Source organism: Bos mutus, chromosome 21, assembly GCF_027580195.1.
Source record: "Bos mutus isolate GX-2022 chromosome 21, NWIPB_WYAK_1.1, whole genome shotgun sequence".
Lineage (NCBI taxonomy): Eukaryota > Metazoa > Chordata > Mammalia > Artiodactyla > Bovidae > Bos > Bos mutus.
Window position 1 is genome coordinate 31,255,079 of NC_091637.1, and position 16,869 is coordinate 31,271,947.

The 16,869-nt window shown below is 38.7% G+C and overlaps 1 protein-coding gene across 3 annotated transcripts in view; it reads right to left on the reverse strand.

Annotated features, from left to right (window-relative positions):
* Window positions 1–16,869, reverse strand: part of SCAPER (S-phase cyclin A associated protein in the ER) — a 419,624-nt gene that overhangs the window by 377,435 nt on the left and 25,320 nt on the right. For all 3 annotated transcript variants that reach the window (XM_070358560.1, XM_070358561.1, XM_070358559.1), the window contains exon 3: window positions 5,914–6,031. In XM_070358560.1, coding sequence (XP_070214661.1) covers window positions 5,914–6,031 — 118 coding nt within the window. The remainder of the gene's footprint in view (window positions 1–5,913; window positions 6,032–16,869) is intronic.

The window sequence follows — 16,869 nt, forward strand, 5'->3', positions numbered from 1 at the left end:
TTATAGATAATGTCTCTCTGGGGCTGCGATTGTCCCCTTCCGGCTCTGGCTGCCTATCACCGGAGGGGGATGGTCTGCTGCTGGCTATCTCTGTTCAGTCCTTTGTTCCGTGCACGGGCCTGGCAGTGTCATAGGTTAGGGCTGGCTTTTCGCGTGGTAGATATCCCAGTCTGGTTTGCTAGCCCGAATTATTTCGCTCAGATAGCGCTAGGGGTATTCAGGCCAGATTCTTGTGATGCAGCCCGCGCCGCGCCTCCCTGCCCAGCCCCCTCTTGCTAATGGCGGACGCAGGCATCTGCGCTGCTTCTCCGCTGGGGGACTTACCGTAGGGCTCGAAATGTGCGGGCTTTAATTGTTTATTTATTTTTCCTCCCTGTTATGTTGCCCTCTGTGCTTCCAAGGCTCGGCACAGATTCAGCAGTGAGAAGGTTTCCTGGTGTTTGGAAACTTCTCTCTTTTTAAGACTCCCTTCCCGGGACGGAACTCCGTCCCTCCCTCTTTTGTCCCTTTTTTTGTCTTTTATATTTTTTCCTACCTCCTTTCGAAGACTTGGGTTGCTTTTCTGGGTGCCTGATGTCCTCTGCCGGCATTCAGAAGTCGTTTTGTGGAATTTACTCGGCGTTTAAATGTTCTTTTGATGAATTTGTGGGGGAGAAAGTGTTCTCCCCGTCCTACTCCTCCGCCATCTTAGCTCCTCCTCCAATTTGTGACATTTTGATTCCACTTGTTTTTGCTGTTCAGTTGCTCAGTCGTGTCTGACTCTGCGACCCCATGGACTGCAGCACGCCAGGCTTCCCTGTCCTTCAACATCTCCCAGAGTTTGCGCTAACTCATGTCCATTGAGTCAGTGATGTCATCTAACCATCTGATCCTTGTTGTCCTCTTCTGCTGCCTTCAATCTTTCCCAGCATCAAGATCTTTTCTAACAAATCAGGTCTTCACATCAGGTGGCCAAAGTATTAGAGCTTCAGCTTCAGCATCAGTCCTTCCAATGAATATTCAGGACTGACTTCCTTTAGGGTTGACTAGTATGATCTCCTTGCAGTTCAAGGGATTCTCAAGAGTCTTCTCCAACATCACAGTTCAAAAACATCAATTCTTCAGCCCTCAGCCCTCTTTATGGTCCAACTCTCACATATGTACACGACTACTAGGAAAACCACAGCCTTGACTAGACGGACCTTTGCTGGCAAAATGATGTCTCTGCTTTTTAAGATGCTGTCTAGGTTTGTCATAGACTTTCTTTCAAAGAGGAAGCGTCTTTTAATTTCATGGCTGCAGTCACCATCCACAGTGAACTGCGGAGCCCAAGAAAATAAAGTTTGTCATTGTTTCCAATGTTTCTTGATCTATTCGCCATGAAGTGAGGGGACCAGATGCCATTAACTTAGTTTTTTGAATGTTGAGTTTTAAGCCAGCTTTTTCACTCTCCTTTTTCACCTTCATCACTTGTTTGACTTAGTATAAATAGAATGCTAGATTTCTAATTTAAAAATTAGATATGCAACAAGCAATAAAGGTTTACTATATAGCACAGGGCTTCCCTGGTGGCTCAGACAGTAAAGAATCTGCCTGTAACGCAGGAGACGCGGTTTTGATCCCTGGGTCGGGAAGTTACCCTGGAGAAAGAAATGGCAACCCACTCCAGTATTCTTGCCTGGAGAATTCCATGGACAGAGGAGCCTGGTGGACTACAGTCCATGGGGTTGCGAAGAGTTGGACATGACTCAGAGACTTTCACTTTCACGGGGAACTATATTCTATATCTTATAACTTATAATGGAAAATAATTTCAGAAATAATATATGTGTATAACTGAATCACACACAAAAAAAGAATTCTACTTTTTGAAATTTAGTAATATTTACCTTTTGGTCAGTTTTTCTAAATGTTCTATGGACATCTAACTACAATGAATGAGATACTAAATTTTAAAGATATTTGTAGAGGATATAAGATTAATATAAATTAATACAAATAGAAATCTATTATAAAGTATTAATGAGATCATTTAAGATGCTCCTATTCTTATTTTTTGTATTTGATAAAATATTCTCAGAGAAATGTTAATATGTCTCACTATGATTATATATATATTTATCTTTTCCCTTGTATTTCTTTTGATATTTGCTTTATGTATCTTGTTTCTGCTGGTTTATGACATCTATCTTCTTTGTGGATTGTACCTTTTATCATTAAAAATATTCATCTTTGTTTCATTTAAAAATAAATTAAGTAGAAAATAAAAACTCAGTATTTTCTGTTTTATCTGATTTATGAAATATAGTTTCATTTTGAAAAGGGAGATTCTTGGTTCTTTTGTATTTCTGCAGTTAGACAGAGCTTTCTCACTTGCTCTTTTTAAGAAAGACACTACTGTTTTATAATCATTCTATTCTTGAGAGTTATTCCAAAACAGGAGTAAAATTCTGTAATGTACAACAGAATAACTTTCCTTTCTGCAAAATAATTTTGAACCAGGACAGCTGAAACAGTAAGAATGAAGTGAGCCATAACACCTACTAACACTTTATCTGCACATCAGTGGACCTGTCTCACTGTTCTCCCAGGGTTCTTTGCCTCTACCTCTAAAGAGGCAAAGAACTCTTTACTCCCCTACACAGCTGTTTATTTATCCTTTCATCATAGAGAAGAATGTACCAGAAGGCTTTTTAGAATATCCATTAGAATAATCAGCTTAAAACAAGTACCAAAGGAAACAGGAATAAAACAAAGAACAGAAGAAAACTTTTAAAAACTGAATTATTAGCCTCAGAAATATCTGCATATAGCCATAAAAGAATGAGCTATTTTTTTAAAAAGCAAAAATAAAGATTATGCTGTAAGTGGCAACATTTTAACAACATAAAATAACCCTTTTTTAAAAATTATGATATTAACATTCTTCCCTTGTCATTATTATAGATATTCAGAAAGTTCTAGTTCTCTATGCTCTTATTTTCGTTATTTTGCAGTAAGCATATATGAAGCTTTAAGACTGTACTGGCCAATATTTTATATACTTACATGCAGTATTAGGATATACATAGATATACTGATTGGAGAAGGCAATGGCACTCCACTCCAGTACTCTTGCCTGGAAAATCCCATGGACGGAGGAGCCTGGAAGGCTGCGATCCATGGGGTTGCTAAGAGTTGGACATAACTGAGCGACTTCACTTTCACTTTTCACTTTCATGCACTGGAGAAGGAAATGGCAACCCACTCCAGTGTTCTTGCCTGGAGAATCCCAGGGACGGGGGAGCCTGGTGGGCTGCCGTCTGTGGGGTCGTACAGAGTCGGACACGACTGAAGTGACTTAGCAGTAGCAGCAGATATACTGATATATGATTCATTATTATATTCTCTTTCCTTTTATTTTTTTGAGTAGAAGCAATTTTAATAATATCACCTTCAGATTACTTTGAGAAAATAAAACTTAATAAAATTATAACACAGAGCAACCATAACATATTTTTAGGTTTCATGCTACTTTTGTACTAAATATAACATTGCCATATTTTTCAATCAAAGAAATGAAGTAATAGTAATCTCCATAGGAAGATTTTAGCTAGTACAGAGCTAAATTTAAAAAGAAAAATTTAACTTCCCTTCTATTTAATAGTTTTTGTGATTCAAAATAACCACTCTCTAAAAATATCTAGGAAGACTGACAATGAGAAGCTACTAAGGAAGGACTGGTCCAAGCAGATATTTTAAAATACCATAATGCCTATATAATTAAAATAATGTGGCACTCACACATGAATTAGATAAACTAGTAGAAAAAAATATAAGTACACGTGAAAATTCAATCTACAATAAAGGTGGCATCTCAAGTAACTAGAGCAAAGACAGACTTTATAGTAAGTGATCCTGGGACAAATTGTTATCCATATTGAAAAAGATAAAATTAGATCCATATATATATACGAATAAACTGCAAATGGATCAAAGTTACAAATGTAAAAAGATAAAAATAAATTTAAAAATAAGATTTTAAAGAAAATTTAAGTTTTAAAATTTAAGTAAACTCCAGTATTCTTGCCTGGAAAATCCCATGGACAGAGGAGCCTGGTGGGCTGCAGTCCATGGAGTCGCGAAGAGTCGGACACGACTTAGCGACTTCACTTTCACTTTTCACTTTCATGCATTGGAGAAGGAAATGGCAACCCACTCCAGTGTTCTTGCCTGGAGAATCCCAGGGATGGGGGAGCCTGGTGGGCTGCCGTCTGTGGGGTCACACAGAGTCAGACACGACTGAAGCGACTTAGCAGCAGCAGCAGCAGCAAAGTGTAAAAAATGCAAACATAAAATAAATAAAGAATATAAACTTAGGTGAATTCCTGTATAGCTTGAAACATCCCACTGTGTAAGGATATTCTCAGAGAGTAAGAATATGGCAAGTAGAAATGAGCCAGCTTAACAGATCTTCAACTAGACAAATCTAGAAAAAATTTAACCCTCAAAACAAGAGTGATGGATTATAATTCATTAACTAAGAAACCATGAGTCTATAAAAGCTTTGTAAAATACATAAAAATGCTTTCTAAATACAAAGAGGGATAAGGAAAGCTCTTCCTTACACTAGAATGTTAACCAGCAAACAGTAAAGGAACAATGGGACTAGCATATCACCACTTTGTAACCACCAGAGCAGCAACTTATTAAATTTAGAATTATCAAAGGAAGCTAAAAGCAGTGGGTAGACTATCTCAAGAGAAACAGGGTATTTACATATTCTAAAACTATCTTACCACAAATTACTAACTACAAAAGAAATAATTTGTTACTTAACACCAGAGAAACTTGGGCAAAACCTTAACCAAGTGACTAAAGCTGACATCACTAGCAACAAGATAAACCAACATCATGTGCTCCTATGATGCAATGAAAAGAACACAACGTAATTTTTGTAGTTGTTGTTGTTGTTCAGTCGCTCAGTTGTGTCTGACTCTTTGCAACCCCACAGACTACAGCACTCCAGGTTTCTCTGTCCTTCACCATCTCCCGGAGTTTCCCTCCTAAAATACATAGCTAATCTAACCAAGAAAAAAAAAATCATACAAATCCAAGGCTGCAGTACTACCTACCCTACAAGCCTTCAGGAAATTTCAAAGTGAGGTCTACTTTGGCATACTCCAACATCCTGTTTCCTGCATCCCCTATTCAATCCTCTAGATCTCCAGGATCTAGGCGAAGCTGACACTGCTAGACACTGAACTCCACAGACTGAAGAGAGAAGACACTTTTTCTAGTTCAAATAATAATGAGAAGTAAAAGAAATGCGTTTTATTTTCTAAACCATTACATCAAATTGTATCTAATCACGGTAAATACAAAGAGTTTTTTAAACCTATATTATAAGAAGGATTTAATAAAAGAAAAAAATCTAAATCTCCTATAACTTTTAAAAAAACTAATCTGCTGGACTTTGCTGGTGGTGCAGTGGTGAAGAATCCACCTTGCAATGCAGAGGATGCAGGTTCCATCCCTAGTCTGAGAAGCCTTACAAGATCCCATATGCTGCAGAGCAACCAAGCCCACGTGCCACAATTACTGAGTCCACATGCTCTGGAGCTCAGCGCTGCAACACCTCTCGTGATGCAATTAAGATCCTGTGTGCCATACCTAAGACCTGGCACAGCCAAATAAATAAATGAATATTTTTAAAGAAAACCCATCTGCCAGTCATAACCACACACCCAATTTCGTCCCTGTATGAATCTGAAACTATGTCATTTACATTTGCATATTAGGTAAGATTTAAAAAGCAGTTAAAAATTATTTCTGATTTCATACATACTAATTGCCCACGACTTCTAACTGTAAACAGTTTTCAGTCTGCCTACTGTTAAAGACTAAATATATCTTCTAATTCACAACAAAAATGAAACTTTTTAAAGTACATACCATCATCATCTTTGCTTTCCAGTGGAACACTCCAAGCTATTAGGTTTCTTGCTGTGCGACCCTCCTCTGCAACTATTCTCCTTACTTTGTCATGACTGTTGGAGCGCTGGAATGAAGCCTGTGCACAGATAAGAGAACATGCATTAGTCTGTTGGTCAACATACAAAATACAGTTGGCAAACAAATTCATCATTACTCTTCTTTTCTCAGAAAGAAAACAGTTAAAACTAATTTGGGATCAGAAAGGTGCTTAAACAGAAATAAGAGTAAGGCACACATCTTTTTCAGTTCTAAAATCTTACAAGACTGAATTTTACAACTTTAAAAATAAATCGTTTTAAGAATAAATTCAACCTAAGATTTAAAAAAGTGTCCTAAGGAGCATAAACACTGCTGTGTATCCATTTCAGCACCACTCCTCATTATGTATCAACAGGTTAAGACATAGTTTTTACAAACATGCTACATATTTCCTTTGAAAGCTCTCCACAACATAAAATGTTTTTTCAAGATGTCTTTTTTTTCCCTATGGATAATGCTAAACTAAATCTTCACTCAGTTGTAAATTTCCACTGCATAATTTTATCTCTAAGTTATTGAGAATCTAAACAATAATTCTTATAAACTTACAAATTTAGTTGCAAAATTTAAAACTCTGCCCTCCTGCACACAATGTTGTGTGTGTGTGTGTGTGTGTGTGTGTGTGTGTGTTCTTGCTTTCTCTAGTCCTAAACAGCTGAAAGCAACACTAGCCTACAGGTTCAGCCGCACCAAGACCCTGGGCAAATGGAAGCCCAGTCCTATTAGCAAGTCCCAAAATCAAATTACCTTCCCACAAATGAACACCATACCAAAATAGTCCACTTTTCTAAGCCAAGAATCTATGAAAATAAAAGAGCTCTAGAGCATGCCTATGAGCATAAGGATGCAGCCACCTTGCCCAACCCTAACTCCATGTGGGCAATCTACTGCCTTCTGAAGAGAGTTCCCTACTGGGTCCAGCCCAAAATCCTAGTCCAACATTAATGGTGTGTTCATCCTCTCTTCTGGTTCTTGCCAATATAAACTCTTAGCATCCTTGGAATCCTTAGGCAACAACACATTTACTGGACAATTACTACGTGCAAAGCACTGTATAAGACACTGAGAAGAGTACAAAAACATATGGTAGTATGATGACAGAGGGCGAGATGGGTGGATGGCATCACTGACACAATGGACATGAGTTTGAGTAAACTCTGGGAGTTGGTGATGGACAGGGAGGCCTGGCGTGCTGCAGTCCACGGGTCGCAAAGAGTCGGACACGACTGAGCAAATGAACTGAACTGAATTGATGCTGTGCTGTGCTTAGTCTCTCTGTCATGTCCTACTCTTTGCAACCCCATGGACTGTAGCCTGCCAGGCTTCTCTGTTCATAGGGATTCTCCAGACAAGAATACTGGAGTGGGTTGCTCTTTCCTTCTCCAGGGGATCGTGCCAACCCAGGAATCAAACCGGGGTCTCCTACACCGCAGGTGGATTCTTTACCAGGGGAACTACCAGGGAAGCCCATATGGTAGTATCAGATCAGATCAGATCACATCAGTCGCTCAGTCATGTCCGACTCTTTGCGACCCCATGAATCGCAGCACACCAGGCCTCCCTGTCCATACCAACTCCCGGAGTTCACTCAGACTCACGTCCATCGAGTCCGTGATGCCATCCAGCCATCTCATCCTCTGTCATCCCCTTCTCCTCCTGCCCCCAATCCCTCCCAGAATCAGAGTCTTTTCCAATGAGTCAACTCTTCGCATGAGGTGGCCAAAGTACTGGAGTTTCAGCTTTAGCATCATTCCTTCCAAAGAAATCCCAGGGCTGATCTCCTTCAGAATGGACTGGTTGGACCTCCTTGCAGTCCAAGGGACTCTCAAGAGTCTTCTCCAACACCACAGTTTAAAAGCATCAATTCCTCGGCGCTCAGCCTTCTTCACAGTCCAACTCTCACATCCATACATGACCACAGGAAAAACCATAGCCTTGACTAGACGAACCTTTGTTGGCAAAGTAATGTCTCTGCTTTTGAATATGCTATCTAGGTTGGTCATAACTTTCCTTCCAAGGAGTAAGTGTCTTTTAATTTCATGGCTACAGTCACCATCTGCAGTGATTTTGAAGCCCAGAAAAATAAAGTCTGACGCTGTTTCCACTGTTTCCCCATCTATTTCCCATGAAGTGATGGGACCAGATGCCATGATCTTCGTTTTCTGAATGTTGAGCTTTAAGCCAACTTTTTCACTCTCCACTTTCACTTTCATCAAGAGGCATTTTAGTTCCTCTTCACTTTCTGCCATAAGGGCAGTGTCATCTGCATATCTGAGGTGATTGATATTTCTCCCGGCAATCTTGATCCCAGCTTGTGTTTCTTCCAGTCCAGCATTTCTCATGATGCACTCTGCATATAGGTTAAATAAACAGGGTGACAATATACAGCCTTGACGTACCCCTTTTCCTATTTGGAACCAGTCTGTTATACTTGTCTTCAAAGAATTAACAGTCCAAATTAGAGAACCAAACCCATAAGAGCAAAAGATAACATATGGATTAATCAGTATGGTATCTAGTCTCCAGAGATGCCCCACTTCCCCTCAATAAACTAGTCCTCCTGATGTTCCTATCTTTGTATAATCCCCTCCCCTATAACCTGGCTCTGTGACCCGCTTTTTTGACCTATAAAATGAGGTAGAAGTGACACAGCTAATTTCTGAAAATAGGTCATAAGAAGCTTCACAGTCTCCACCTGGGTCTCTTGGAATGCTCCCTCTTGGGATATTCACTCTAGAAATCCAGTCATCAAGCTATGAGAAGCCAAAGTTACCAGAAGAGATGCCACATAAGGGTGGCACTCTGGCTGACAGCCCCAGCTGAACACCCAGCTGACAGGCAACATCCACTGAGCCATCCTGGACATTCCAGCCCAGTCAAGCCCCCAGATGACTGCGGCATCCCAGCACCCCAGGCACCCCCAGGCAGAAAAACCACCTGTTCAACCCACAGACTCAGGACAGATAACAGGAACTATATATACGCACATTAATCCACAATATACACATCTGTATTTCTGTATTTATCTGTATAGAGACGTTGAAACTCAAAGATATTGAACCTCTCACTTCAATCCTACACCACAAGTTCATTTTAGCCTTCCCCCTTCCTTATTTGTAATTTATTTCTCCATTAGTAAGAAACCAGCTCTTATCATCTAAAATATATTTACTTATCTGTTCAATTCTTATATATATATATATATATATATATATATATATATGTAGTTTCAGAAAAAGGCAGAAGCGGGGGGATTCCCTGGCAGTCCAGTCCAGTGGTAAGGATTCTGTGCTTTCACTGCTGAGGTGGGTGGTTTTTGTCACTAAGTTGTGTCTAACTCTTGCAAACTCATGGACTGTAGCCTGTCATGCTGCTCTGTCCATGGGATTTTCCAGGCCAGAACACTGGAGTGGGTAGCCGTTTACTTCTCTAGAGGATATTCCCGACCCAGGGATTGAACCCAGGTCTCCTGCACTGCAGGCCGATTTTTTTTTACCAATTGAGATACCAGGGAATACCCTTCACTGTCAAAAGCCTGGGTTTAATCCCTGGTCAGGGAACTAAGATGCCACGAGCTTCGCTGTGCAGTCAAAAAATAATAATAAAAAAAAGTTTCATAACTGCTAACCCATATCTCTGTGAGAAACTCATTTATTAGCAAGATTATATTTCTATGCAGGTTTATCTTTAGCCTTACAGGATCCAAAGTACTGGATTTTGTGTTTTCCTTAATTACTTAAATTAGTTGTTTCCTTCATTTAATTGTTATTTTCCTTAATTACTTAAATTGGTTCTTCTCATCTTCACCCTTTCAGTGTGGTTACATTACATACTTACATTACTCTTTATGTTTTGGGTTCTCCTCATCTACTGGTTGATTTTAATTGCTTGCTTATTTGGGAAATATGTGAAAGAAATGCAACAAATGGTTCTCAAACAAAGGAACTTATTAATGAGAAGTATGACTTTGAAAATTGGGAAAGGAGTATGTCAAGGTTTATACTGTCACCCTGCTTATTTAACTTACATGCAGAGTACAACATGCAAAATACCAGGCTGGATGAAGCACAAGCTGGAATTAAGGCTGCCAGGAGAAATATCAACGACCTCAGATATGCAGATAACACCACCATTATGGCAGAAACCAAGAGGAACAAAAGCTCCTCTTGATGAAGGTGAAAGAGGACAGTGAAAAAGCTGGCTTAAAACTCAACATTCAAAAAACTAAGATTATGGTATCTGGTCCCATCACTTCATGGCAACTAGATGGGGAAACAAGGGAAACAGTGACAGACTTTATTTTCTTGGGCTCCAAAATCACTGGGGACAGTGACTGAAGCCAGGAAATTAAAAGATGCTTGCTCCTTGGAAGACAAGCTATGACAACCTAGACAGCATGTTAAAAAGCAGAGACATTACTTTGCCAACAAAAGTCCATATAGTCAAAGCTACTGCTTTTCCAGTAGTTATGTATGGATGTAAAGATTTGGACCCGAAAGAAGGCTGAGCATCAAAGAATTGATGCTTCTGAATTGTGATGTTGGAAAAGACTCTTGAGAGTCCCTTGGACTGCAGGGAGATCAAACCAGTCAATCCTAAAGGAAATCAACCCTGAATATTCATTGGAAGGTGTGATGCTGAAGCTGAATTCTAATATTTTGGTCACCTGATGCTAAGAGCCAACTTGTTGGAAAAGACCCTGAGACTGGGAAAGATCAAAGGCAAGAGGAGAAGGGGACGACAGAGGATGAGATGGCTGGATGGCATCACCGACTCAATGGACATGAGTTTGAGCAAGCTCTAGGAGATGGTGAAGGACAGGGAAGCCTGGTGTGCTTCAGTCCATTGGGTTGCAGAGAGTCGGACACAATTGAGCAACTGAACGACAGAAATGCCTTTGAGAGAAGAAAAGTCACTATATGCTAGGGCAGGGGCTCACAAGCAACTTCTATAATAAACAATCTACATTTGAGAATAAGCTGTAACCATGATACCTTTTGCCCTTAAGTACTTCAATGTGTATTTCATATATCTAAAAGATACTCCCCCATATAACTATATTATGACTATCAAATCAGAAAATTATCACTGATCCAAATTATCTAAATTACAATAATTATTTAAATTTCACCAACTGTTCCACTAATGCTTTCGACAGTATAAAGCTGACAAGAGATATAAGCTCAATTATTTCAGGAGCTCTACAAACTCCAAGCAAGACAAATACAAATACAAAGAAAACCATGCTGAGACTGACCACAGAAAAACTGATGATAACCTGAAACAAAGGGAAAAATTTTAAAGCATACAGAAGAGGGGGGGAAAGTTCACCTTTAAAGAAGCAACAGCACAATAAGATGGGCAGCTCTGCATTGTCCAGACAGTGAAAAAATAAATAATCTATAATAAATAAATCAGTCACTTATTACTATCTATTGGTAGAATAGTAGGGTCAAAATCTTGACTTGAGAGTTCAAGAGAATGTTGAATAAGAACATGGAAACAGTAAGTATTTAAAAAAAAAAAACTTTGAGTATTGTAATAAAGGTGAACCAAGAAAGAAGAAAGCAGAAATGAACAGAGAAGGTTTTTTAAATGAGTGCCAGCGTATTTTTATGCTGATGGGGATGATCCACAGAAAGTGAAACTGCATATATAGGGAAAAAGGGAATAATCAAAGACAAATCTGTGAGTAACAGGAATTGAATTTCAGAATACATAAATGAAACAACTAGTTTCAATAGTTTCCTCAAACTATTAGGAAAACAAAGACTGTTCTCTTCCACTCTAATACTGTACTATAAAGTTAACCCAAATTTTCCTCTCAAGAATAACTTTTGATATTTTTAAAATAAACACCTGTATCTACATTTCTTCACTACTCTGACCTTACCCTGGATATACATATGACATCTACTTATATGACTTATAAGCTTTCACTGAAACTCATTAGTTTGTGAACAATGTTCCAGCTCCATTCTGTGCAAAACACTTGAATCATCGCTTTTCTATTCCCATATTTTCCAATCAATGTAATATCATAAAATCACTTCCTTTTGCTTAAAGACATCTCCCAATGATTATTAGCTTTATATAACTTAGGTTGGCATTTATCATTTAGATTATCTAAGCATTGTTTTAACCAAGAAGTATCAGTATTCTTTTCAGGCCAGATGACTCTATGTCAGTAGGTCACCTACTTTTCATCTCTTTTTCAGATAATTCTCTTATGCAATCAAAGAAAACTGTATAGGGAAATACGCATAGATATATATCAGATCATAAAATTCACTATCATGTTCTTTATAACTCAAGAGTCTTCATAAAACAGTGAGTTTCTCAGAACTAAAATGACCACAAGATAGCAATGTTGTAGTACCAGAAAACTTGAAATCTAGTATTTTCTTATTCTATAAACATTTCAGTTCTACTACAAATTATGAGGTTAGTTTTTTTATACTTAGTACACATACACACATTCAAAGAAGAACCACCAGTTCAGGACTGTCATCATTCTTAACTCCAATACTTTATATAGAAAAACATTATAAAACTCATCTTACTACAACACATGATTGAAAACCATTTTTCAGCTTAAAGGACAGCTGCCTTCTGCAACATAAGCTGAGTGAACTGTTTTCAGTAAAAACTCATATATTTTGATCAATTTTAGTAATTCTATTTTTAACTGTGGTTTTGGAGAAGACTCTTGAGAGTCCCTTGGACTGCAAGGAGATCCAACCAGTCCATTCTAAAGGAGATCAGATCAGTCCTGGGTGTTCTTTGGAAGGACTGATGCTGAAGCTGAAACTCCAGTACTTTGGCCACCTCATGCGAAGAGTTGACTCATTGGAAAAGACTCTGATGCTGGGAGGGATTGGGAGCAGGAGGAGAAGGGGACGACAGAGGATGAGATGGCTGGATGGCATCACTGACTCGATGGACGTGAGTCTGAGTGAACTCCGGGAGTTGGTGATGGACAGGAAGGCCTGGCGTGCTGCGATTCATGGGGTCACAAAGAGTCAGACACGACTGAGCGACTGGACTGAACTGAACTGAACTGATTCTTATAAAAAAAAAATCTCAGTGTAACTTAATGTAATTTTAAACTTTTTAATTTAAGCATTAGGGTTTGAAATGCAATAAATGAGTCCGAGATACTCCATAATATTCCAGATGTCTATTTCAAACAGTATTTTCATATAGGTCCTTTCCTTCCAAGAGATTTAAACAAAATGTACGTATTTCCATCCAAAGTCACAGTGTGCCACCTAGTGCCATAAAGAGATTTTACAGAGGCTTGTTCAAATACTAAATGTTTCAATAAAAAGCATACACATCAGTCTCGAGGTAAAGTTTCTAAGTTTGACTCTTACAGTATATTACCTAAGAAAGCAAGTGTTTAGAATGTTTACCAAGAAATGCATATATACCTCTTAGCAAGACTGATGAAGCAAAGAGAAGAAAGAAGGCAAAAATTATCAATACCAAGAACAAAAGAACATCACTAAGATTCTAGAGCCTCTAGACATCAGAAAGATAAAAGGATGTTATAAACAAAATATGAATTTGAAAATTTTTATGAAATGCACAAATTCCTTGAAAAACACAATTTAACCAAATCTTGGCATAAATTCTTGGGGCTTCCTGAGTAGCTTAGTCAGTAAAGCACCTGCCTGCAATGCGGGAGATCTGGGTTCAATTCCTGGGTTGGGAAGATCCCTGGAGAAGGAAATGGCAACCCACTCCAGTATTCTTGCCTGGAGATTCCCATGGACAGAGGAGTCTGGCGGGCTGCAGTTTGTGGGATCTCAAGAGTTGGACACGACTTAGTGCTACCTTTCTTTCTTTCTTTGGCATAAAAGGAAATGGAAAAATCTGAGTATTTACTAAAGAAATTTAAAATTTTTAAATACTGAAGAAATATTTACTGAAGAAATTCCATAAAAGAAAATCCAGGGTTAAATGGGTTTCACTGGTGAATTCCCTTAATCACTGAAGGAGAAATTATACTAAATTCTTCCAGAGGGAAAAATGAAGGATCAAATCTCAAGTCACAGAGTGACTCATGACCCTGAATATTAGAACCTAAGAGGACAAGAAAAGTAAATAAACAGTTCAAACACCTTCAAAAGTAACAATGTGAACTTTTACATTACATATACCTCCATACACACACACACATCTGCAAACTAAATCCAGTGAAAACATCAGAACCAAGTTGATTTTATTTCAGGAAGCAAGGCTGGTTTAACATTTTTTAATCAATGAATTCAATTCATCATATTAACTAAACAAAGGAGAAGAGTTTAATATTCTTTTCAACAGATGAAAAAAGCATGTGATAAACCTGGATACCCATCTATGATAAACATTCTTCACAAACTTCAGCAAATATCATATTAAATGATACAATCTTGAAAGAGACAGGATGCCTACAATCACCACTTCCATCATCATGATACTGAAATTCCTAGTCCTTGTAATAAGGTGAGAAAAGGAATGAGAGGGAAATTATAAGGTGAATCTAGAATAGCCTGTTAGACTAGAAAGTACAGAAGGACTCAAAGAATAATAGAAGCAAATGAAAAGATATAAGAGCCAGTGTGAAGGAACTTCCACCAGCTAAGTCAAGGACAATGCGAGCATCAAAATAAATGGTAGTAGTAGAATGTAATATTAAATAAAATAAAAAATCCAAGAAGCCTGAAAGACAGGCAGATAGATAGGCATGTAGATAACTAATAATTATTATCATCAGTGAATGCTAAAACTAGTGGGTAGATGGTTTGATGAGTTGCAGGATATTTACACAGCCTCAAAGTCTCTCTCAACAAATAACATACTACTTTCAAAAGACAAAGCAAACTTCAAAGAGAAAAACCTGACAATACCCTATATTAACCAAGTGATCAGAGTCCACATGACCAATAGCAGGACAAACTGACATCATATGCTTCCTGATGTGATATACTGAGAAGGATACAACACCATTCATGTGATATTCTGCCAAAAACACAAAATCAGAGTCTATAAGAAGAAAATATGACCCAAATCAAGTGACATTCTTCAAAACAGACCTGAAAGAACTGCCCTGGATAAGCGATTTGACTCACCCCTCGGTGAGCTCCTCACAGGCAGGACAGCCACACCCTTTCTCTCTGGGTGTGTGCCTCTGCCTTGCTTCTATCTAAAAGACATTGTTTCTGTGTGCCCTCCCATTTGTTGTGCTATGTCTCTAATAATAAACTCTGCACCTATTTTTATAGCTTTTACCTTCTTGAGAAATTCATTTTTCAATGGGCGCAAGAGCCAGAGCAACTTTGCTTCTAGCCGCTAGCCCTACGGGCAGTCTAGTAGATAGGATTCCTGGTTTTCACCCAGGTGCTGTTATTGTTCAGTTGCTAAGTCGTATCTGACTCTCTATGACCCCATGTATCACAGCATGCTAGGCTTCCCTGTCCTTCATTATCTCCCAGAGTTTGCTCAAATTCGTATGTCCATTGAGTTCACCTAGGCTACCCAGGTTCAATTCCTGGGCAGGGAACTAAGATCTCTTCACACCACCGCTCACTGCTGTCTCCTCAAGATCAAAATATTCTTAAGTGGTTCATGGAAGAGTAATATGCATGTATTTATGAAAAAGTGAAAGAGTCAGTCGCTCAGTTGTGTCTGACTCTTTGCAACCCCACAGGCTGTAGCCCGTCAAGCTCCTCTATCCATGGAATTCTCCAGACAAGAGTACTAGAGTGGGAAGCCATTCCCTTCTCCAGGTGATCTGCCTGATGCAAGGATGTGTCTACAAATAAATGTACATGTGTGTAGCTATGTATGTATGTGTCTTTGTCTTTATACATGATTTTTCTTTTTGGCCATACCATGCGCATGTGGGATCCTAGTTGCCCAAGCAGGGATGGAACCCAGACCCCTTATAGTGGAAGCACAGAGTCCTAACCACGGGACCACCAGGGAATTCCCTATATGTGATTTTATATGTGTGTGTATGTATGTATGTTTATATACACACACACATATAAAATAAAAGAGAGAATATGAGAAAGGAAAAGAGACAAAATTAGCAACTGGTAAAGTTAGTGAGAGTCCCTTGGACTGCAAGGAGATCAACCAGTCCATTCTGAAGGAAATCAGCCCTGGGATTTCTTTGGAGGGAATGATGCTGAAGCTGAAACTCCAGTACTCTGGCCACCTCATGTGAAGAGTTGACTCATTGGAAAAGACTCTGATTCTGGGAGGGATTGGGGGCAGGAGGAGAAGGGGACGACAGAGGATGAGATGGCTGGATGGCATCACTGACTCGATGGACGTGAGTTTGAGTGAACTCCAGGAGATGGTGATGGACAGGGAGGCCTGGCGTGCTGCGATTCATGGGGTCGCAAAGTCGGACACGACTGAGCAACTGAACTGAACTGAAAGTTAGTGAAAGAATATCAGAGAATTATCTGTACTCCTCTTGCAACCTTTCTTAAATCTGAAATGAAAGGAAAATAAAAGGTCCTAAAAATAATGATAATAAAGGATAATATTTTCATGATCTTCAGGTATAGAAAAAAGTCTTAATCGGGATACAAAAAAGCACTAATCATACAGGAAAAAAATGATTAATTGAACTTCACTGGAATTAAGAACACATTCTTATATCAAAAAGACATCATTAAAAGAATGAAAAAGCAAGCCACAAAGAAGATATATGTGTAAAAGTAACAAAGGTCTTATACCCAGAATAAAGAACTCCTTAAATCAATTAGAAAAAAAAAAGATAACCCAACAAGAAAATGAAAATTGAATAGGCATTCCCAAAAGACATATAAATAACCAACTATCATATGAAAAGGTACTCAAAAGTAAGCACTGAAA